The sequence below is a fragment of the Populus nigra genome, chromosome 14 (genome assembly GCF_951802175.1).
Source record: "Populus nigra chromosome 14, ddPopNigr1.1, whole genome shotgun sequence".
In the NCBI taxonomy this organism is placed as follows: domain Eukaryota; kingdom Viridiplantae; phylum Streptophyta; class Magnoliopsida; order Malpighiales; family Salicaceae; genus Populus; species Populus nigra.
Genome location: NC_084865.1, coordinates 10,931,908 through 10,951,873, shown reverse-complemented (window position 1 = coordinate 10,951,873; position 19,966 = coordinate 10,931,908). Strand labels below are relative to the sequence as shown.

Genomic DNA, 19,966 nt, shown 5'->3' with positions numbered 1-19,966 from the left:
ACAATACTGCTTAAATAAATAAATTAAAAAAGCAAAATATAACCCATTAATTAGCACAAAGAAATAGAATCTAAATTATAAAATCTAGATGAATTAAAATATAACCCATCAATCTTGTTTCTCTTTAAGCAATCGAACAAGTGACATCGGACCTCCCAATTATACATGGGCATACAACTAGTTAATTTACTATTATAATTAATGCTGCAAATTATAATTTCATATGGTATTTATAATTGAGGGATAAGTATTCCCTCTAATCCAATATTAATTGGACCTTTTGTTTATAAAAATATATTTGAAAGGGTGTAGTTTAAATATTAAATTTGAGATTTGAGTTTAAGCTTGTTTAAGCTAAGACTTTGTAGTTATGTCTTAAAAAAAAGTAGTTATGCCACGTGTTTCTAATGGTACTTTAGTGGTAAGGAAAAAAAAAAAAGCTACACCAACCTATTTCTTTAATCAATTATATTTAACAAAAATTTTAATATAATCATGCGAAGCTTACATGGTTTTTTTTATATATATAAAACAATTATTCTTGAAAATCTTTTTCTTTTATATATATATATATATATATATATATATAACCCATAAATCCTTCGTCTTCCTATATAGTTTTATTTTTATATATATCCCATAAATCCTTCGTCTTCCTATATAGTTTTATTTTTAGGTGATTAAAGAAATTTCATTAATTTCATTGTTTTTTTTCAATAAAAAAAAAATCACGTAGATTTTAAGTGACCATCAATGCATCGTTTAAAAACATGTTGTAAATTGTATTTAACACAAATTATTTATTTGTATGTTTTAGATTATTTTAATATGTTGATCTCAAAAATAATTTTAATATGTTTTGGTATGAAAAATACTTTAAAAAACAACTGTAATTACAACCACACTCTTAAACAGTCACTAAACATTTCTTTTGGTTGAATAAAACTAATAAAAAAATTAAATTGAGAATTGATTTAATAGATATTAAAGATAAAATTTATGAGAATTACTCCATTGTAATTTTGCAAGGAAAGAGAGGGGTGGAGGGGTGACTTGTGACGTGAGGGTGTAAATAATGATAATTAATAGCTAATTAAGGTAATTGAGTAATTAGCCATCTTTTGAGTCTTGGTGTTGTCTGTTTCTACTAGCGGGCAACAGAGGGAGAGAGAGAGAGAGAGGATGCTTTTCGATTTGGTTAACGTGGGAAAGTTGAAGTGAGAAAGAGACGGTTCTTTCTCTCTTCCATTCTCTCATTTCCCCATCCTTATGTCCCTTTGAGAAAATAAATAAATAAATATATTAATTATAGACAGTAGACAGTAGACGCCCACCATAAAGCAGTAAAATCTTGTTTGTTCAGGTTTAAAATTAAATTAAATAAAGAAATATTGGGTAATTACAGAAGCCAAAATAGACAAACAGCGGATCAAATTTTATTATCAACATCAAATAAGAAAAGAAACAAAGGGTCTTCTCTCAAAAGAGAGAAAACCTATGCAAGCATGCCAGGAGCCATAAAAACCATCTAGTAGTAAATAAAAAAGGAAGGCAGGGCAAGTTGTTAGAGAGAGGAAACGCGAGGGAGTAGAGAGTTATAGAGGGGGTATTATGGTGGGTGTGGATGCTTTCGGCTAAGCTTACTCGAACTGGCCTCGTCTATGCTGTATTGGGCAGTTAGGGATTTAACAAGATCTTGAAACATTTCTCCCTCTACCATACCTTTTTGCAACAAAAAACTGTCTCTCTCTCTGGGGAGTCTTAGGTTTTTTCCTTTGAATACTCAAACCATTTCTTTCTTTGCCTTTGTCTCTCCCCCTCTCTCTCTCTATGTATATATATATATAAATATGCTTCATTATTTATTTGACTCACAAAAACCAAGATTAAACTTTCTTCTTTAGCTTCTCCTCTTCTTCAATCAGCCACCACTACCACCACCAATCTGCATCCTTCGTTTCTTTCCTAGTCTTTCTTCATCTTTCATTATATTCTGCTTTTTCTCTCATGGTGGAGGGTTTTGGAAAATCTAGCAATCTGCTTCAAGCTCTATCTTGAAAATCACTCAACAAAAGGAAAAAAAAATGTGGAACTTAAATGACTCGCCTGATCAAACAAGAGACGATGAATCCGAGGGATGTTCAAGTCAAAAAACATCAATTGATGGCGAAGATGACAAGGGCAAAAGGGTCGGATCCATGTCCAATTCCAGCTCTTCTGCTGTAGTATTTGAAGATGGATCAGAGGAAGAGGATGCTGTTGGAGAGAAAGGAAATAAAATAATCAAGAAACGTAGTATAAGCTTTAGCAGCAGCAGCAGCAGCAAGATTTTCGGGTTCTCGGTGCCTCATGATCAATACTCCATGGACATGAGTGATCCACCAGTGACCCGGCAGTTCTTTCCTCTAGAAGATCAAGAAATGGGGTCCACATCGGGCGGTGGGGGTAGTTTTGGAGGTGGTGATGGAGTTGGAGGTGGATTTCCTCGGGCTCACTGGGTTGGTGTCAAGTTTTGCCAATCGGAATCATCACTTGCTTCTCAAAAATCAATGGAAGTCTCACAACCATTGAAGAAAAGTAGACGAGGACCACGGTCCAGGAGCTCTCAATACCGCGGTGTTACCTTCTACCGGAGAACTGGCCGATGGGAGTCTCATATATGGTTAGTGTTTTGGGTGTGCTGATAAATTTTTACTTTGCTGTTATCCTTCCCAACATCTTCTTCTTTTTCCTTTTTTAGCTGTGGTGTTGGTGTTTTTGACAATCAAAATTTATGATTTGGCTTTTCGAATGATCTTGATGCAGGGATTGTGGGAAGCAAGTGTATCTAGGTATGATTTAGTCCAGTTTTGTTTTTTCATTATTACAAAGATTTAGGCTTGGAGAAATATGGCTTCTGTCATCCATTGTTCAAACATTTCTGATATGGGTGAGATTGGTTTTTTGCTTCTTGTATATTTTGTATTTCTATAGGTGGATTTGACACTGCACATGCAGCTGCTCGGTGAGTTCTCATGGTTCCTTATTTGCTAAGCGTGAAAGTTATGCTTGTCTTCTTTCGAAAGGCCAATGGCCTATAATTTTCAGGTCCAGCACTCCAGACTGTAAGATTGAAAGAGTCTTTTCCTTTTATTTCTTTTGCAGTGCATATGATAGGGCAGCTATCAAGTTTCGGGGAGTGGAGGCAGATATTAATTTTAGAATTGAAGATTATGAGGACGACTTGAAACAGGTAAAGGGAGGGAGAGAGATAGAGAGAGAGGGAGGGAGAGATTGTGCTTGTTTTGTAGAGATTTTATCTTATCTACAATAGTGATTCCAAACCTTATCTTGTACAGTAGTGTTTTCGATACGCTTTTCTTTTCTTTATGTTGCTATCGGAAAACAAAGAAAAAAAAAATATACATATCATCATATGGTCTCTTACAAAGAGATGATTCCTGTGTATGATGACAGATGAGCAACCTTACCAAGGAAGAATTTGTTCATGTACTTCGCCGGCAAAGCACAGGATTTCCTAGAGGTAGTTCCAAGTATAGAGGTGTAACCTTGCACAAGTGTGGAAGATGGGAAGCTCGAATGGGCCAGTTCTTAGGCAAAAAGTAACCATTTCTTTCTCATCTTCAGACGTTTTACACATCAACCCAATTTCATTTCCTTGCTTCTGTCTATATTTGCTGTGATAAATTTTAATTGCAGGTATGTCTATTTGGGCTTGTTTGATACTGAGATTGAAGCTGCAAGGTGTGTATGTGTGTGTCCTCACTATTTGTTTTGTTTTGTGTACACTTTGATCGGTATTATCTAAGACACTGTAGCCTATGGGGAATCAATCAATGTAATCTCGTGTTGTTTGGTGGAGTTTTAAATATTCTTTAACTCTTTATAGGGCCTATGACAAAGCTGCAATCAAGTGCAATGGCAAGGAGGCAGTAACCAACTTTGATCCCAGCATTTATGAAAATGAGCTTAACTCAAATGGTAAGTGATTTCGAGGATATCCATGGTTTTTATTTTTTTTTATCCTCCTATTTACTCATGTTAATTCAACTAATTATGTATATGTTGGTTAGAATCACCAGGCAATGCTGCGGATCATAATCTTGATTTGAGCTTGGGCAATCCAGCTTCGAAGCAAAACAGTATAGAATTTGGTCAGGATAGGCACAATGTTGCAATGGAGCAACATTCAGCAACCATGCCATTTGAACCTAATTGGCAAAATCGGGGGCTTAGACCCAAGGTACAACACTAATTAATTTGACATTTTAACTAGGTTGTTTTGTCCTATTTTGCACTTGTCTTCTGTTTTTGGTCGTGTTGTAATGTTTAATTTTGCTAGTGTTTTTTTCATGGCATTGTAAACACCAGCAGCTTAACCTTTGTACAAGTGACAATGATGGACATGGAAGAGATGTGTATGGAGAGACTGAAACGACTCAGCTTCTTAGCAAAATCCACATTCAATCTCCAGCATCACTCAAGTCCAGTGAAATGCCAAGATATGAGCAGTTCAGGAGATCACTCGGAGATGGTCAGATGCATCCTTTTCTTCCCCCACAGTATAACTCACCAAATTATCAAGTGAGCTTCCATATAATTAAGCTCGTGCAAACAACAAAAGTAAAGGTCTTTTAACTAGTTGAATTGTTGTGTTTCAATTCTTCTTTAGACTCAGCATCCAAGCAGCAGCAATGGAGGCCGAATTGGAAGTGATCTTTCTCTCTCTCCATCTGAGCTTCATTATAACCATCATTATCAGCAATGGCAAGCAGGTCCTCCCCGGTTTGCAAATGCTGCAGCATCATCAGGATTCCAACAGCAGATTAGGACTCCACAAAACTGGCTGCAGAAAAATGGGTTCAACTCTCTCATGAGACCTTCTTAACCCATACATAAAGTAGCCATTCCATCTTCCTTGCTATGCAATCTCAATCCTCACCTTGTTTGCTAGCTGGGTAACATGTAAAGAGCAAGGCTTTTAACTACGAGGCAGGTTGTTTTTCTATCCACTGTCCACCCATCCCCAGAGAGAACCACACCAAGAAAATCACGAAATCGTTGGCCAAAAAAAAAAAAAAAACAAAGAGGGAAGGAAATTCCAAGTCTTTGGGAAATGCTTGCTGGTCATCAGTCAAAACTAATAAGGGGGCGAAATCTTCAACTAGATAAAAATTCATTTCTGGGATCTGAGTAAAAAACTGCAGGCCTTTTTTTTTTTTTTTTTTTTGATCTTCGAAGTAAAATAAGATTGTTCTGTTGCTCCTCTTGCTTCGCCGCTCTATTGGGTATTTATCGCTGCTGTTTTTCTTTAGGGCTAACATAACCTGTCCAGGAATGTTGTATTTGGTTACAAGGGGTTATCAATACCATGTGTTTGCTGACGTCTTTGTGGTTGCCTAATACTATTTTATTTGATTGGTCGAGGGCGTGTTTTTTTTTTCGGTGTTTGTCTTAGCTCCTTACCCTTGTCTAGGTCTGAAACAACTGTTCGAGGCTGATTCTTTAGTTCCTAAATTGAGTAATGGCATGGCATATGGTATTATGAAGTGTTCTTGTAAAATATTTGATATTTGATTGTTTTTTATATTTTCAGTGTTTTTGACGTCTGATTTTTTAACAAGCACTTCTTTATCAACAGAAAGATATAGCCAAAAAAAAGTAAGCTTTAATTTTACTATCAAAAGAAGAGAGAGTTTAGAGCAATACAGGCATGAAAAATGGAACTTGTATTTGTGTCTTGGAAATATCAATGGATGGTGATGAATAGTCACCATCTTTCATGTCCTTTGAATCAGTTCTCTTGGCCAAAAGCAGTCAGACATGGCTATTATGACGAGCGGGACTAGTCAATAGTAGCCCCAAGCAAAGGACATGAACGGACATGAACGGGTTTGCTTATGAGCAGAGAGAGAGAGAGAGAGTGTTTAGCAGTAAAGATTCACTTGGGTTTTTAACCTAGTCGTTTTTTACTTTTTACACAAGGCAAAAGTTTTTTTGTTTTTTTCAAGTTATTACAAGGTAAAGGAAAAGTAAAATAGAACATTTCATTTGATATTGTGGTGATATTGTTCTTGTGATTTTCTTTTAAAATATTTTTAGATTATTTAATATGTTAATATAAAAAAATTACTTAAAAATAAAGATAAAAATAAAAAATAAGTTTAAAAATTTTTAAAATGGAAAAATAAATGTGCTCTTGAAAAGAAAATGACATAATTTTACATGCTAATTTAATTTTAATTTGTGAAAATTCTATATTATTCAGATCACGGTGTCTTGAAACAATTAATGTTTATTGAGCCTTTTTATTAAATAAAAAAAAAGAAGGAAAGAAAAATACTAAGCATCTGAATACTTAAAAGTAATTTGTCTTGCATAAAATGTGTGTCCACGGTTTCGAAAGGATTCCCAAATCTTAAACTTGCAGGAATAAGCGTACGGAGGAACTGCGGCCAGACTTTTGAATATTGAGAAAAAAAATGCCATGAAGAACCCAGAGCAGCTACATAAAGTATCCCCATTTGATTAGTCCAATGATTTAAGATTAATATCCAAGTCATTAAGATATAATAGACAGGTACAACGTATATAATACAAGCGATTCTTTCGTCATCTGGGTCGTCACTGCCAGATATTTTTGAGGGCCAACGAGGGTTAAGATCAGGGAACCTAATTTTTTATGATTAAGGTTAATATTTTATGCTTAGGATACACGTCTACCATCTTGTTACCAAGCGTTTATCGCTTATTTTATTTCTCAAAACGTACATTCATGAGCTGAACACGCAAGTCAAAATCCTTCTTTTTGACAAAACATACGACTCCATATGTCTAAAGCATATGCTGGCCCTATCCGTCGTCGAATTAATTAGTACATGCTCTGCTTTATTACAAATCCTGTACATTGTCGAGAAAATACAATATGAGAGCTTGGAACAGCTTCTTTCATGTCCGTTTTGTTCTGTTTTTCCCGTCAGTTTTCATGTGATGACTTGTGCGTGCTGCCATCTAAAAATGGCCATGAAAGCAAAGAATAATAGGGCTTTAGCACTCTCCTTTTGACCACTATAATGAATGATAGGCCTGTGTAGCGACCTGCCTAACCCAAGGTTTTTTCTTTCAGAAAGAAAGAAAAATAGAGAGTGCAGGTCTGATAATAGTTCCTCCCCTCACACAACAAAATAATGTAACAAGGGGAAAAAAAGAGAGGAGAAATCAATGCCACGGACCACCATGACACCGTATGGAGAAAAGGGAACTCCACATATGAAGGGAACAAAGTGACTTTGTCCTTTAGCAGAACTCAAACACCCTCTCCTTAGATCCTCTCACTTGCATCGGATCTACGAAACACTGCCATGTCCCCAGACAGACAGATTCATCTCTCTCTCTCTCTCTCCCCCCCCTGTCTTTCACCATGACTTAAATTTGTGGTCTTGAAAACAAAAGAAAAAGAAAAAACGAAAAGGTAAATGTGAAGAAGTGAGATGTGACAATAAAGGGGGTGAAAGAAAACGTGAATCATGAAAAGACAGCAAAGTAAAAAAAAAAAAAACAATTGAGTGCATCTATATATATATATATATTATCCTCCCGGTCTGCTTTTTATTTTTATTTTTTCTTCTTTGATGACGGGAGAGGAGAGGAGAGGAGAGGAGGAGAGGGATTTCCCAAAATGGAACTGGGATGTGTTTTCTGTGGTTGAAAAGGATAATGGACGCATCAATTATCAATTATTTGTGCTTCTTTTGTGTTTTTTATATTATTGTTAATGTTGTGTCATGTGTGTGCGGTCTGACTGATGCCAAGAGCCAAAGGGCCAATTGAATATGAGGGTGACTACGACTGCGACTGTGACTTGACTGTGTGGTGCAGGAAAAATAGGGTTACTGTTTAATTAGAGATGGTAATTACAGTATTAAGTATAATTATATTATGAGGGATTGTCCGTTTAGTGTTAGGTCGCTTTCATCATTCACTTAGACAAATTACCCTTTGATTTCCCTTTGCAGGACGCATTTGCCCATTTGCTACTCCAACTCTACATCTCTCGCAATAAGGACCACTCCTTGCCTTCTCTCTCTCTTGCACTTGCCTTTTATGGCATTGCTTTGGCCTTTGGGTTTCAAAATTGGACCACTGAATTTTATTTAATCAACAAGTAGCTTTCTTGCGTTGGATCTTTGTATCTTTGTATTATTATAATTACAATGATGTATTTATATGATTTATTTTGTTAATAAAATTATTATTTTTTATAAAAAATACAAAATAGTGATAGAATAAGTGTGTACTTTCTTTTATATATATATATATCCACCAACTTCAAAACATACTAAGAATCACAAAAAAATAAAAAAACAAATCATCCCCACATCTTTCCATACAAGTTTTAAACCCATAGGAAAACTAGATTCATTTTCCTACACTCATAGAGTGGTTTTGCTTGGAGCAAAAGAGTGCTTCTACAAGAGCAAAAGTATTTATCAAAACTAGATTCATCTTTGCATGTGATTAGTTTTGATCTTGTGATGCCACGATGACCTTGTTTAATTGTATGTGATGGCTTAATTACTCTTCAAGCTTCGAGGTTGTAGCACATAATTTACACAATCCCAATGGTTTCTCTCGAAAACCACTTTAAAATTTTGGTCAAAGATGGTGTAAGAAGACTTTAAAACTTATTGCTCTGCTACTGATGAAGTAATTGCACAATGTTACATCTACTCCAAGTTGCAGAGTTATTTGACATATAGAGATGGCCATTATGCAATCCCTAGGATAATACACATAGTTTCACCATTCAAATGTCAAACCTACGTAGGAAAAAAATCTTTCTAGAAAGATATATAGTGACTTATTTTCTTCTAGGTTGGTTTTTGGGTTGTTTGGGAAAACGATTTAAACTGTGTTTCTCAAACATTTGAATTTTATTTTTATTTAAAATTAATTTTTTATATATTTTTAGATTGTTCTAATATACTGATGTAAAAAATAAATATCTTTTATACTCGCGGGATACTGTGGGGGTAATTTTCTAAACTAATTTTTATTTAATTATAAAATGATTAAAATAAATATTTCTAAGAATTTGAAAGATTTAAATTCTAAAAGAGAAAATATATTTTTTAAGTCAAAACCCTTATTCCTTATTTATATATTTTTCTTTTTGATAAAAAATATCTTTTTTTATTAACAACATTTTGTTTTTAATAAAAATATAAGATAATTCAAATGCATATTTGCAAGAATCTCATTAATTAAAATAAAGGAGTGCAAAATTTTCTTATTATTTTTTATTAGCATGTTTTATTTAATCAAAAACTCATTAAAAAGAAAGTTTTGAACAAAAATAAAAACAATGTCTTCATAATTTTTATGTATCTATATGAAAACCGTATAACAATTAACAATAAAAAAACTAATTAATTCCCACCATTATTTATAATCAGTTTTTATATGATTTATTGCAAATTGGCTCATGTATAATTGTTAAAAAAAGGGTTGCAAATATAAGCATTACATGTATAATCTCATTTTAAAATTATGATATAATCAAACAATTTGTTGAATAGCATTACAATTATTAATTTAAATAAATATTTATTTTAAAATTAAAAAGAGGTCTAATTAACCTAGAAGGGTAGGCCTGCATGCCTACCTCAAAAGAGAAAAATATAGTTGCATGCCTACTCCCATTTATATTAAGTAGATCACACGTTGTTTGTTCAATGTAAATTAAAAATAAAAATGGAGAGGACAATGCATCATCTGCTTCAATAATTTTTTATCATTAAAGAATTAAGCCAAATACTTTTTACCCTCAAAGCTATTTCTTAGCTCATTTTTAAAAGAAAACACATATGAAAAACATCATAAAAACCTAAATTACCTTGTCATAGGAGACATCTTGATGAGCTATAAGTCAAAAGAGGTAAAATTGAAAAAAAAAAGAGTCGCCATCTAATTTATGGTAACTAGAAAACTCTAATTGATCTTGTAAATTATCTATGTAAGGCTAATTATGTAATATAAAAAATATGATGTCCCTATTCATCTTACCAAAGTTAAGCTTTATTGTTATTTGTTTTAAAATGAAATGTGTTTGTTATGCTTGGAAATTGTCTAAACCTAATGTTTTTTTTTTAAATTTAAATTAAAGAGTGGTTTTGAATTTGGGTTGTGTTGGACTTGATATAAATGTGTAATTGCCAATTCAAATACCTGATAATCAGCATCCAATGATGGGAGCAAAGAACAAGTTATCTAGTCCTGGCTCGAAATTAATGATAACAAATACACAATACCACAAACAAAAATATAAAAACAATATACTAAGGGACATGAACGTGTATCCTCCAATTCTATTAACTGATAGTCAACATCCAAGTATATGAGTTGATCCTGGGTTGAGTTCTCTAATAAAAGATAATAAATACATGATACAACATGAAAAAAAACTCTTAACACATAAAATGAATTGAGAATCTTTATTACAATCCAAGATCATAATGAATAACCACATGTTCAAACTTAAGATTTCAATACCATGACCAATTATTATGCCTTAGATAAACCAATCTCGAACCCATTCCTTGCAACCTCATTATGAGGTATTGATTTTTATCATTATTCTACCTAAAAAATATCAATCCCTTGCAGTTTTATACCTCCAGGGTTGCCATGTAATGACGCAACCCACAACACCTCACATATTCATTAATAATACATAAAAATCAATAATATGTTACAAATTATTCAAAATAAAATATAATATGTTCAAGGTTAAAAAAACTTTAGAAGTTGCGGGAGTCAGCCCGAAACGAGCTAGAACAATGGTAACAAACTGGGTCGCTGCCACCAACATTCAGGGTTATGCACTATCACTATTAGGTTGCGTCTTTTGACAGAAATTGAGTGCCTCCTTTTCTTTCTCCCTACATTGGATATGTAATGCATCATTACTTGAGGTGGGAGAATGAGTAGCATAAAGTTTTGGCTGTTGTTTTTACCTTTCTCTCTACTAGTTTGTTAGTGATGGAAGTTGTAGAGAGAGAGAGAGAGAGGTTGAGTAAATCATGTATTCAGTGGTACTAGTTGGCATTGTGGTGGTTATGTTGCTGCTTTAATCGGCCTGTAATGTTAAAAATAGAAAGGAAGTGGATAGTGGCGAGAGGATTCAGGTGATGGTGGCTATTTATATTTTATGAGTGGATGAGTTGTTATTTTCAACGTGGTTAGTGTCTTTGGTAAAGGGAAGAGTGGGTAGTAAAGGTGTGGTGGTTTGGGATTGCTAATTATCGCTAATTGGAAGAGGTTGATGAGATAAAGGAGATGTGATATTGTTCAGCCTATGGCTTGACTTTGGGTTACTCATGATAAGGATTTAGTTAGGAGCATGAGTTTGAGGGGAAGACCATTCAACCAAATAATGGGTTTTTTCTTGGATTTTAGCTTGTATTCCATTTAGCCATGTTGAATTTTTACCTTAGGATGCATTCAACTAGATTAGGTTTGTTGGTATTGATGAGTTTAACCCAATTATAGAGGAGTTGATTTCAGTCAGATTTGGTTTGGGCCTTGTGGATGTGCATGGGCTTGGGTTACATGGGGTTCAAAAGTGGCTAGGATTAATTAGGGTGTTGGAGTCTTTTTCCTACAAGGATTTGTCAAAGATCCTAGCTAAGTTTAGGTTCATAATGGACGATTACAAGGCTGAATTGGAGAGGGATTGTTGTGTCTCTGTATTGGACAAAGATTCCATATCTAACATGAAAACCAAGGGGCGACAACATGTGAGAGTAAATTCCCTTATTTACTTGTCCATTATAAGCAAGGATTCCTTTTCTTACAAAGAGAACAAGAGACAACTAGATTTGAAGGACTTTTCTTGTTGTTTTCTTTCCTTTCTCTTGCAGGATTTCCTTACTTTAAACGGAGATTGTGGAAGGCTTTTAAAAGAAAAGAATTTAGCAACTCTCCTCCCTATTTTTTAGAGCATCAATTTGACCAAATAAGGAAAGAAGATCAAGCATTCAAGGCAGCATGTTCCAAGCATGGAAAAATGTTTAAAAGGGTCGGCAAGCACACATTATTCCTACGCAAGTCAAGGATGTTTTTGGGGGCTAATTGTTTCCTTGTATTATTTTGAATATTTAACATAGTTTAGGTTTTTAAATCCAGTTGGGTTTGTTTTTTCCCAAATTAATTGTTTTAGGTTTGTTTTTGACATTAGGCTTGTGTTACCTGAAAGCTCAATAATTTGTAACTCAATATGAGTCAATTAAGGTTAATTATCTTAGGACTATATAATGTTTTTATTGTTGTGAATTTCAAAAGCCTTTAAATTAATAATATTATTATGTTTTGTTTAAAGAAAATGTGTTCTTTAATGTGACAAATAAGAAAACCCGACTTGTCAAGGTATAACTGGCCTTGTAGCGTTGATTCACAAATTTCAATACCTCTGGTTCTTAGTTGCAGGTTAACTCTGGGTCAAGGTTTTCAAACCTGGTTTTTGGCTTTCTTGGGGAAGTATCATCTTTCTTAGGGGTTACTTGACTTCGTGATTAAGAGGCTCGCATCAAGATGGGTGGCTAAGGTTTGGCTCATGAGAGAGGAAGAAGATGGATATGGTTTTTCTATTTTTTTTTTATCTTTTTTTTTCCTTTCTTTTTAGCTAAATTTCTCTCCTACTGTCTATATTTCCCTTTATTATATATTTACCTAGACTATATTTATAGTGTTAAACTTCTAGGAAAAAAAATCTAGCAATTAATTGACAAATCTTTTAGTTTTTTTTTCTTTTAATGAGAAATCTTGAATTTAGTTCCATTCATAAATAAGCTGTTATTGACTACAATTGATATATTTTCATTAAAAGTTTTAAATCAACCATAATGTTTCCATTTTATTTGGATATCTACTTTAATTAAAGTAATCTTCATTTATTTTTCTTCATTTAATCTGATCTCTCCTTATATTATTTAGTCCTTGGTCAACTTAATCCTCTTTTTTTCTTACCTATCATTCCACACCTAAAATTTTTATTTGTATTATTTTAAAAAAAATTATCTTAAACATCCTATAGTTTACTCTATACCTTACATATATTATATATGAAAACCAAAAACCTAATCCTTCTCTCTCTTCACCTTACAACTTCTCTCTTATTTTATAATAAAAAACACTTATATGCTGAAAGAAAACCAGAATCTGTTTAGAAATCAATTTCCTACTGGTCCTATATTTTTAGTTTCTTAAGAAGCTATTTGCAAGGATTGTATTTCGGGTTGAAGGTAAAGATCAAGGTTGTTGCGTTTTAGATTACTATGATTCTTTATGATGTTTTGGGATGGTAATGACGATTATCTATTATGATTCAGGTTTGGAAAAATAGAGAGAAATGACATATTGGTGAGGGAATTTTCTTGGGTGGTTGACAGCTAGATGGTGATTCCATGTAGAGGTTTGGGTGGCTTAAGATGGGTTTTAGGTTTTTAAGTCCAGTTGGGTTTTTTTTCTTCCTAAATTAAGTGTTTTAGGTTTGTTTTTGGCATTAGGCTTGTGTTACTTGAAAGTCCAATGGTTTGCAACCTAATATGAGTTCATTAAGGTTAATTATCTTAGGACTATATAATGTTTTCCTTGTTGTAAATTTCAATAGCCTTCAAATTAATAATATTATTGTGTTTTGTTTGAAGAAAATGTGTTCTTTAACGTGACAAATAAGAAAACCCGACTTATTAAGGTGTAACTGGCCTTGTAGCGTTAATTCATAAATTCCAACACTTCTGGTTCTTAGTTGCAGGTTAACTCCGGGTCAAGGTTCTCAAACTTGATTTTTGACTTTCTTGGGGAAGTATCATTATCGTTGGGGGTTACTTGAATACGTGATTAAGAGGCCTGCATCAAGATGGGCGGCTAAGGTTTGGCTTATGAGAGAGGAAGAAGATGGATATGGTTTATCTATTTATTTTTCTGTATCTTTTTTTTCCTTTTTTTTTAGCCAGATTTCTCTTCTAATGTCTATATTTCCCTTTATTATATATATATATATATATATATATATATATATATATATATAGAGAGAGAGAGAGAGACCATATTTATAGTGTTAAACTTATAGGAAAAAAAAAAATACCTAACAATTAATTGACAAATCTTTTAGGTTTTTTTTTCTTTTAATGAGAAATCTTGAATTTGGTTCCATTCATAAATATGCTGGATGTTTTCCTTTCTTTATTAACTACAATTGATATATTTTCATTAAAAGTTTTAAATCAATCATAATCTTTTCATTTTATTTGGATAAAGTAATCTTTCTTTATTTTTCCCTATTTAATCCGGTCTCTCCTTATATTATTTAGTCCTTGGTCATCTTAATCCTTTTTTTTTCTTACCTCTCATTCCACCACTAAAATTTTTATTTTTATTATTTGGGTAAAATTACCTTGAACATCCTATAGTTTACTCTATTCAACATCATACCTTCATTACTTTGAAAATGATAGAAAAATTCATCATCAATAAAAATTTTAAATCAATCAAAATGACTAATATAACCTTACATATATTATATAAGAAAACCAAAAAACCTAATCCTTCTCTCTCTTCACCTTACAACTTCTCTCTTATTTTATAATAAAAAACACTTATATGCTGAAAGAAAACCAAGATCTGTTTAGAAATCAATTTCCTAGTGGTCCTATATTTTTAGTTTTTTAAGAAGCTATTTGCAATGATTGTATTTTGGGTTGAAGGTAAAGATCAAGGTTGTTAGGTTTTAGGTTACTATAATTGTTTATGATGTTTTGGGGTGGTAATGACGATTGTCTATTATGATTCAGGGATGGAAAAATAGAGAGAAATGACATGCTGGTGAGGGAATTTTTCTTGTGTGGTTGAGAGTTAGATGGTGGTTCCATGTAGAGGTTTGGGTGGCTTAAGATGGGTTGTGTTACCATGACTAAAAAGGCGGGTGTTTTATGTGTTTAGAGATAGAGATCACGAAAAAGATTGGCTGGTGATGTGAATTTGTGAGTGGTTGGAGTTGAGGTTATGGTTATTTATGGAGAAGGAGGTTTAATGCTGGCTAATGATGTAGATTTATTGGTGATTGGAGTTGTTGTTGTGGTTGTTTGTGGAGAAGGAATTTGTAGCGGTGAATAGAATAATGGTTAGTTGAGGAGAAAAAAGAAGAGAGTAAGACGGTGTTTTGAGTGTTGGACTATGAGAAGCTGGGTTGTGAGATGATAATTATAGTTGCAGTTTGAAGGGTGATAGAGATAAGATTGGTTACAATGTGTTGTGAGAAGAGAATGCTTGGGAAAATTAAGGAAGATTATTTTTTTTATGGATTTTTGTATCCTCTAGACAGTGGTCATCGATTGTGTTATGAGAAGAGAGGATTGAAGTTGAGTATTGTGATGAGAAAAATTGAAAAGAAGGCTAACATTTTTTTGATGAAGATAATGGTTATGGATTGAGGAAGAATATTGGTTTCGGATGGAAAAGGAACATATTTGCTTGATTGGAGAAGGAGATTGCATTATAGGTGGTGAATGGTTAAGAGGAGACAAAGTTATTCTTTTTGTTTTTGATTTCCAGTATTATTGCTAAATAGAGGCTGAAAAAATTCAAGTGTTAGTGGCTGCCTGTAAAAGAAAGCAGTTGGTGAAGGAAGGCTCATTTTTTTCTTTGGTGGATTTTTAGGGATTTTTTAGACTTCCTTTTATTTTAATATATCTTGCTTTTGGATATGCAATCAGATATCATGAATCAAGAAATCTTAAATCAATGAATTCTAGAAACTAAAAAATCCAAGAGTCAACGAATTCAATTGTATGGCAATTTTGTGATTTTAACACTACAAGGGCTATTTAGTCATTAATTGAAATATAATGACAAACTTGTAAATAATTTGATCTTTTTTGTTCACTTTTTTTTGGCATGCATGTAAAGTATTGTCAAATTATAAACTATAATTTCTAAAGGAATGGAGGCAAAATGAAAAAGTTAATAAACTATAGGAGGGTCAGATTATTTTTTTCTATTATTTATTATTTTTCTTAGTTTATTATTTTTCTATTTTGTCACAAAAAATAAAAGTAAACAAAAGTGCCGACAATTATGAAAAATGGATAAATTTCATTGAAAATATATTTTTGAAAACATATGGAAAAATTAGGAGTAAGAAATGGGTTATGATGTACTTCATTTCAAAACCTAAAACACCCAAAAATAACTAAAAAAAAAAACCAAAATGAATCTAAAAATCTTTACAAGCCTTGTTTTTATTTAGTTTATAATGATGTGTAATGGGTTTGTATTAGTGAAATCTTGTTTTTATTTAGTTTATAGTATAATATAATATGTTTGTGGATTTGATCTTGCCCATCATGAACAGTTCATTCCCAATCCAAGTTTAACATCTCTCACTTTAACATAATAGACTTTGAATATCCATTTGGAAACATTTTCCTTTAATTATGTATTTCAATTGACAAATGAATTATATAACCCATGAGCATTTGCGAGCCAACAATAAATGGATAACTCCTCGACTGCATTATGGAAGCCATTAATAAAGTAAATATTGACTTGTCACCTTAAAAACACATCAATTCACTTTTCCTCTTCAAATACTATCTTAAATATAATCTTATTTCTCTTTTCTTTAGAATAGAATGACTCTTAATCTTGATCATATCATCTTTCATAGAATAAGTTTCCCTTTTCTCAATTAAGAAGGTCCTTAGATTGTTGTAACAATTATATACATGTATAATTTTTATTTGAATAAAAATTTTGGTTGAAGCATAGACCTTTGATTCTACTAGGGTGTTGTTACTCATGCCTCTAAGACTTGACTTCTTAAAGGATTCTTCCTCTTTAAAAATTATTTATTTATCTTAGTTATTGTGAATTAACTCTTAGATTAAGATATTCACTTAAGAAGATTTCTTGCTCTTAAGCAACTTTAGACAAGATCGATGGCTTATCCTATTCAAAGTAATACTAAAATAATATTCTCTTAATTAACCTTAAGAAAAATTCAACACAATCTTATAAGTTGAAATTTTATAGTTGGTCGAAAATAATATAAGATCCTAAGTCAAACATGTTTATATCATTCTTTAGCATGTTATGCCAGCTACTTATGTTACGAAAGTATGCTATTAGCTAGAGTTGTAAAATACATAAGTGGGCCTAAATAGTCCCTCTAATCTTATTGTTATTGTCCTTTTTCATCTTAAATTTAGGTATCATCTAATCTACTATAGCTATGAGATATAACAAATGAACTCAAGCCAACTCAAGCTAATATAAGTACATTTAACAGGAATAATAGTTAATTTTAAGTAAACTTCATGGGTTTGAATGACCTAAGTATAAGGACTTATAAGTTTATAATTTAGGCATACTATCAACCGAGATAGTTGGACCTAGATAGCATCACAATTACCAAAATTCAACTATTCTATTTACTTTTTTTTCTATATTATATTTCACTATTTTATTTTTTTATTCGATTTCACTAGTTTATTGAATATCTACAATAAAATGACTATAATAGAAGGGTTTTACTCTTATCTACCCTAAGCTATGATCAAGTGTTAATTCTTACAGTAATAAATGATTAGTATTTATGAAAAAAACCCTTACAAGAATCTTGGATTTATTTATGGTATGGTCCCATCATTACATCTTGATTTATTGTATTAGCTAGGATATCAAAGAACTTGTTGGGTTCATGCTTCAAACTTGTTGGGTTCATGCTTCAAAAGTATCTCTAGGGCTTGAAATTAGGTTAGCTTTTTATTAGAGGAAAATGAAGTGAACATTTATGTTCAACATAAAATCTAAGACCTTATAAAATGACTATAATAGAATGGCTTTACTCTTATCTACCCTAAGCTATGATCTAGTGTTAATTCTTGCTGTAATAAATGACTAGTATTTTTGAAAAAAAAGACCTGATATGAATCTTGGATTTATTTATGGTATGGTCCCATCATTACACCTTGATTAATTGTATTAGTTAGGATATCAAATAACTTGTTGGGTTCATGCTTCAAAAGTATGTTTAAGGCTTGAAATTAGGTTAGCTTTTTATTAGAGGAAAATGAAGCGAACATTTATGTTCAACATAAAATCTAAAAAGAAAAAAAACTATTTGTTAACTATATTGTTTTTAAACTAAAATTTTCAAAAAACATTAATTGCTACTTATCTTGTTTTTGACTTAATTAGTTACCAAACTCTTTTGGATGATATATAAAAGGAAAACATATAAAAACACTATTTAGAGAGAAGATGAAAATGACATGGAATGTCAATTAACAATGAAGAAAATAAGAGAAAGAGAAGAGGTGGTGTTATTTTATCTACCACGAACAAGTCTCAAAGAACATAACTATAATTGTCATTACTGGTTATATTTTTTATTTTTGAATTAGAGAGTGACTAGTAGTATTTTTTTTATACTCTATCAATTGGGTTTAAATAAACAACATGAGAGGTAAATATTCTTTGTAGGTTATGTGTAATTGAAAAACTTAAAAGAGAAATTATTAATTAGAGTATGTTCAATAGACATCGAACATGGCATTAATAAATAAGCATAAGACATTGTAAAATCAGATGTTATCAATTTTTTAACAAAAATATTGTGTATTTTGACTTTTTTTAAAAGCTTTTATGATGGTGATTGGCTCACTTAAAATCAATATTCAAGAAGGATTAATTTATTATATAACATAGGTTATTATTTTTTGTATGATTATTATTCTTAACATTATCTTGCAAGGATTTGTTTATTAGAATTTCATTCTTAAAAGCAATTTAACATGTGAATCTAGATAGAAAAAATAGTTTTAGAGAAACAACTAGCATTTAAGGAAGACATCTCTTATTGTAAAATAGTTGTCACTTAATTTTATTTTTTTTTAGAAATGAACATGCAAAGAGGCGAAAACTATTTGTAATCAAATGAAGTGGAGACTTCAAGCCTCGAACCTCTAGTAAGGGTAACATGTTCTAAAAAAACTAAAAGTGAAGAAAAAAAAAAGGATTTTTAAGGGAGGATAGATTTGAATGAAATCAAAGCGTTAAAAAAAGCAATAAAGAGTAAGAAAACAAAGATTAGCTTTAAATAAAACTCTTTAAGGAAAAAAGAAAGATAGATAAATTAATGTCTGGCTGATCATAATTTATAGTAGTATATGACCCTATTTATACTATTACATGTTCAAATCTTACTTACATAGGTCATTCCAATTCTATACAGATATAAATATCAGATAAAGAGGTTTATTGAATCCTAATCAAGCTAAATTCATTTTTTATTATATATATATATATATATATATATATATATATATATATATATATATATATATATATATGTTTGTGTGTGTGTGTGAGTCCTAGTTTAATCTATAACTTCTAATTAGTTATTTTGTTGAGGATTCTTATTCTAAATATAATTGTATTGCTCTAGTTGTGTAAGCGTTAAAACTCATAGATCATTTGATTTTGATCAATCAGAACTTCTAAATTGATTTGTTAATTGATCGACTATTTTTTCAACACTTCTAGCCAATCAAAGACTCTTCCAATACAGTCAATTGTTTTCAGTCATGCTTAATTTCATCTCTCTTTCTTTATTTTATAGCGAGCAATTAGTGTTCTCTACATTTGATATATTTATGTTTATTTTAGATGTAAACAATATCCCCTATATTGTTTTATTTATCAAATGAAGGAATATTAAACCCATTATATTGGTATTGAAATCGATCAATCAAATCAACCAAGTATGATATAAAAAATAACATTGTTCATCTAAAATTAGTCAGTTGTGTTTTTACTACGATCCAAGCAAGATCGATTTTGGATTTTAGCGTAAAATATCCTATTGTTTAGTTTTACATTATCGAACATAATTTTTAATCCAATC

The 19,966-nt window shown here is 31.7% G+C and overlaps 1 protein-coding gene across 6 annotated transcripts; it reads left to right on the top strand.

Moving 5' to 3' along the window:
• The first annotated feature begins 1,440 nt into the window (after positions 1 to 1,440).
• LOC133673149 (floral homeotic protein APETALA 2-like) lies at positions 1,441 to 5,589 on the top strand. Of its 6 annotated transcripts, none has more exons than XM_062093822.1 (10): positions 1,441 to 2,662; positions 2,806 to 2,831; positions 2,974 to 3,004; positions 3,145 to 3,232; positions 3,457 to 3,602; positions 3,700 to 3,744; positions 3,890 to 3,981; positions 4,074 to 4,243; positions 4,343 to 4,534; positions 4,673 to 5,589. In XM_062093822.1, exons 1-10 carry the CDS (start codon positions 2,085 to 2,087, stop codon positions 4,886 to 4,888), a joined length of 1,584 nt encoding a protein of 527 aa, XP_061949806.1. In that variant the 5' UTR covers positions 1,441 to 2,084; the 3' UTR covers positions 4,889 to 5,589. The 6 variants fall into 6 exon arrangements, with proteins under 6 accessions (XP_061949806.1, XP_061949803.1, XP_061949802.1 ...); XM_062093819.1 differs by having other exon boundaries at positions 1,442 to 2,662; positions 4,083 to 4,243; positions 4,343 to 4,584; XM_062093818.1 differs by having other exon boundaries at positions 1,442 to 2,662; positions 4,343 to 4,584.
• Positions 5,590 to 19,966: the final 14,377 nt, after the last annotated feature.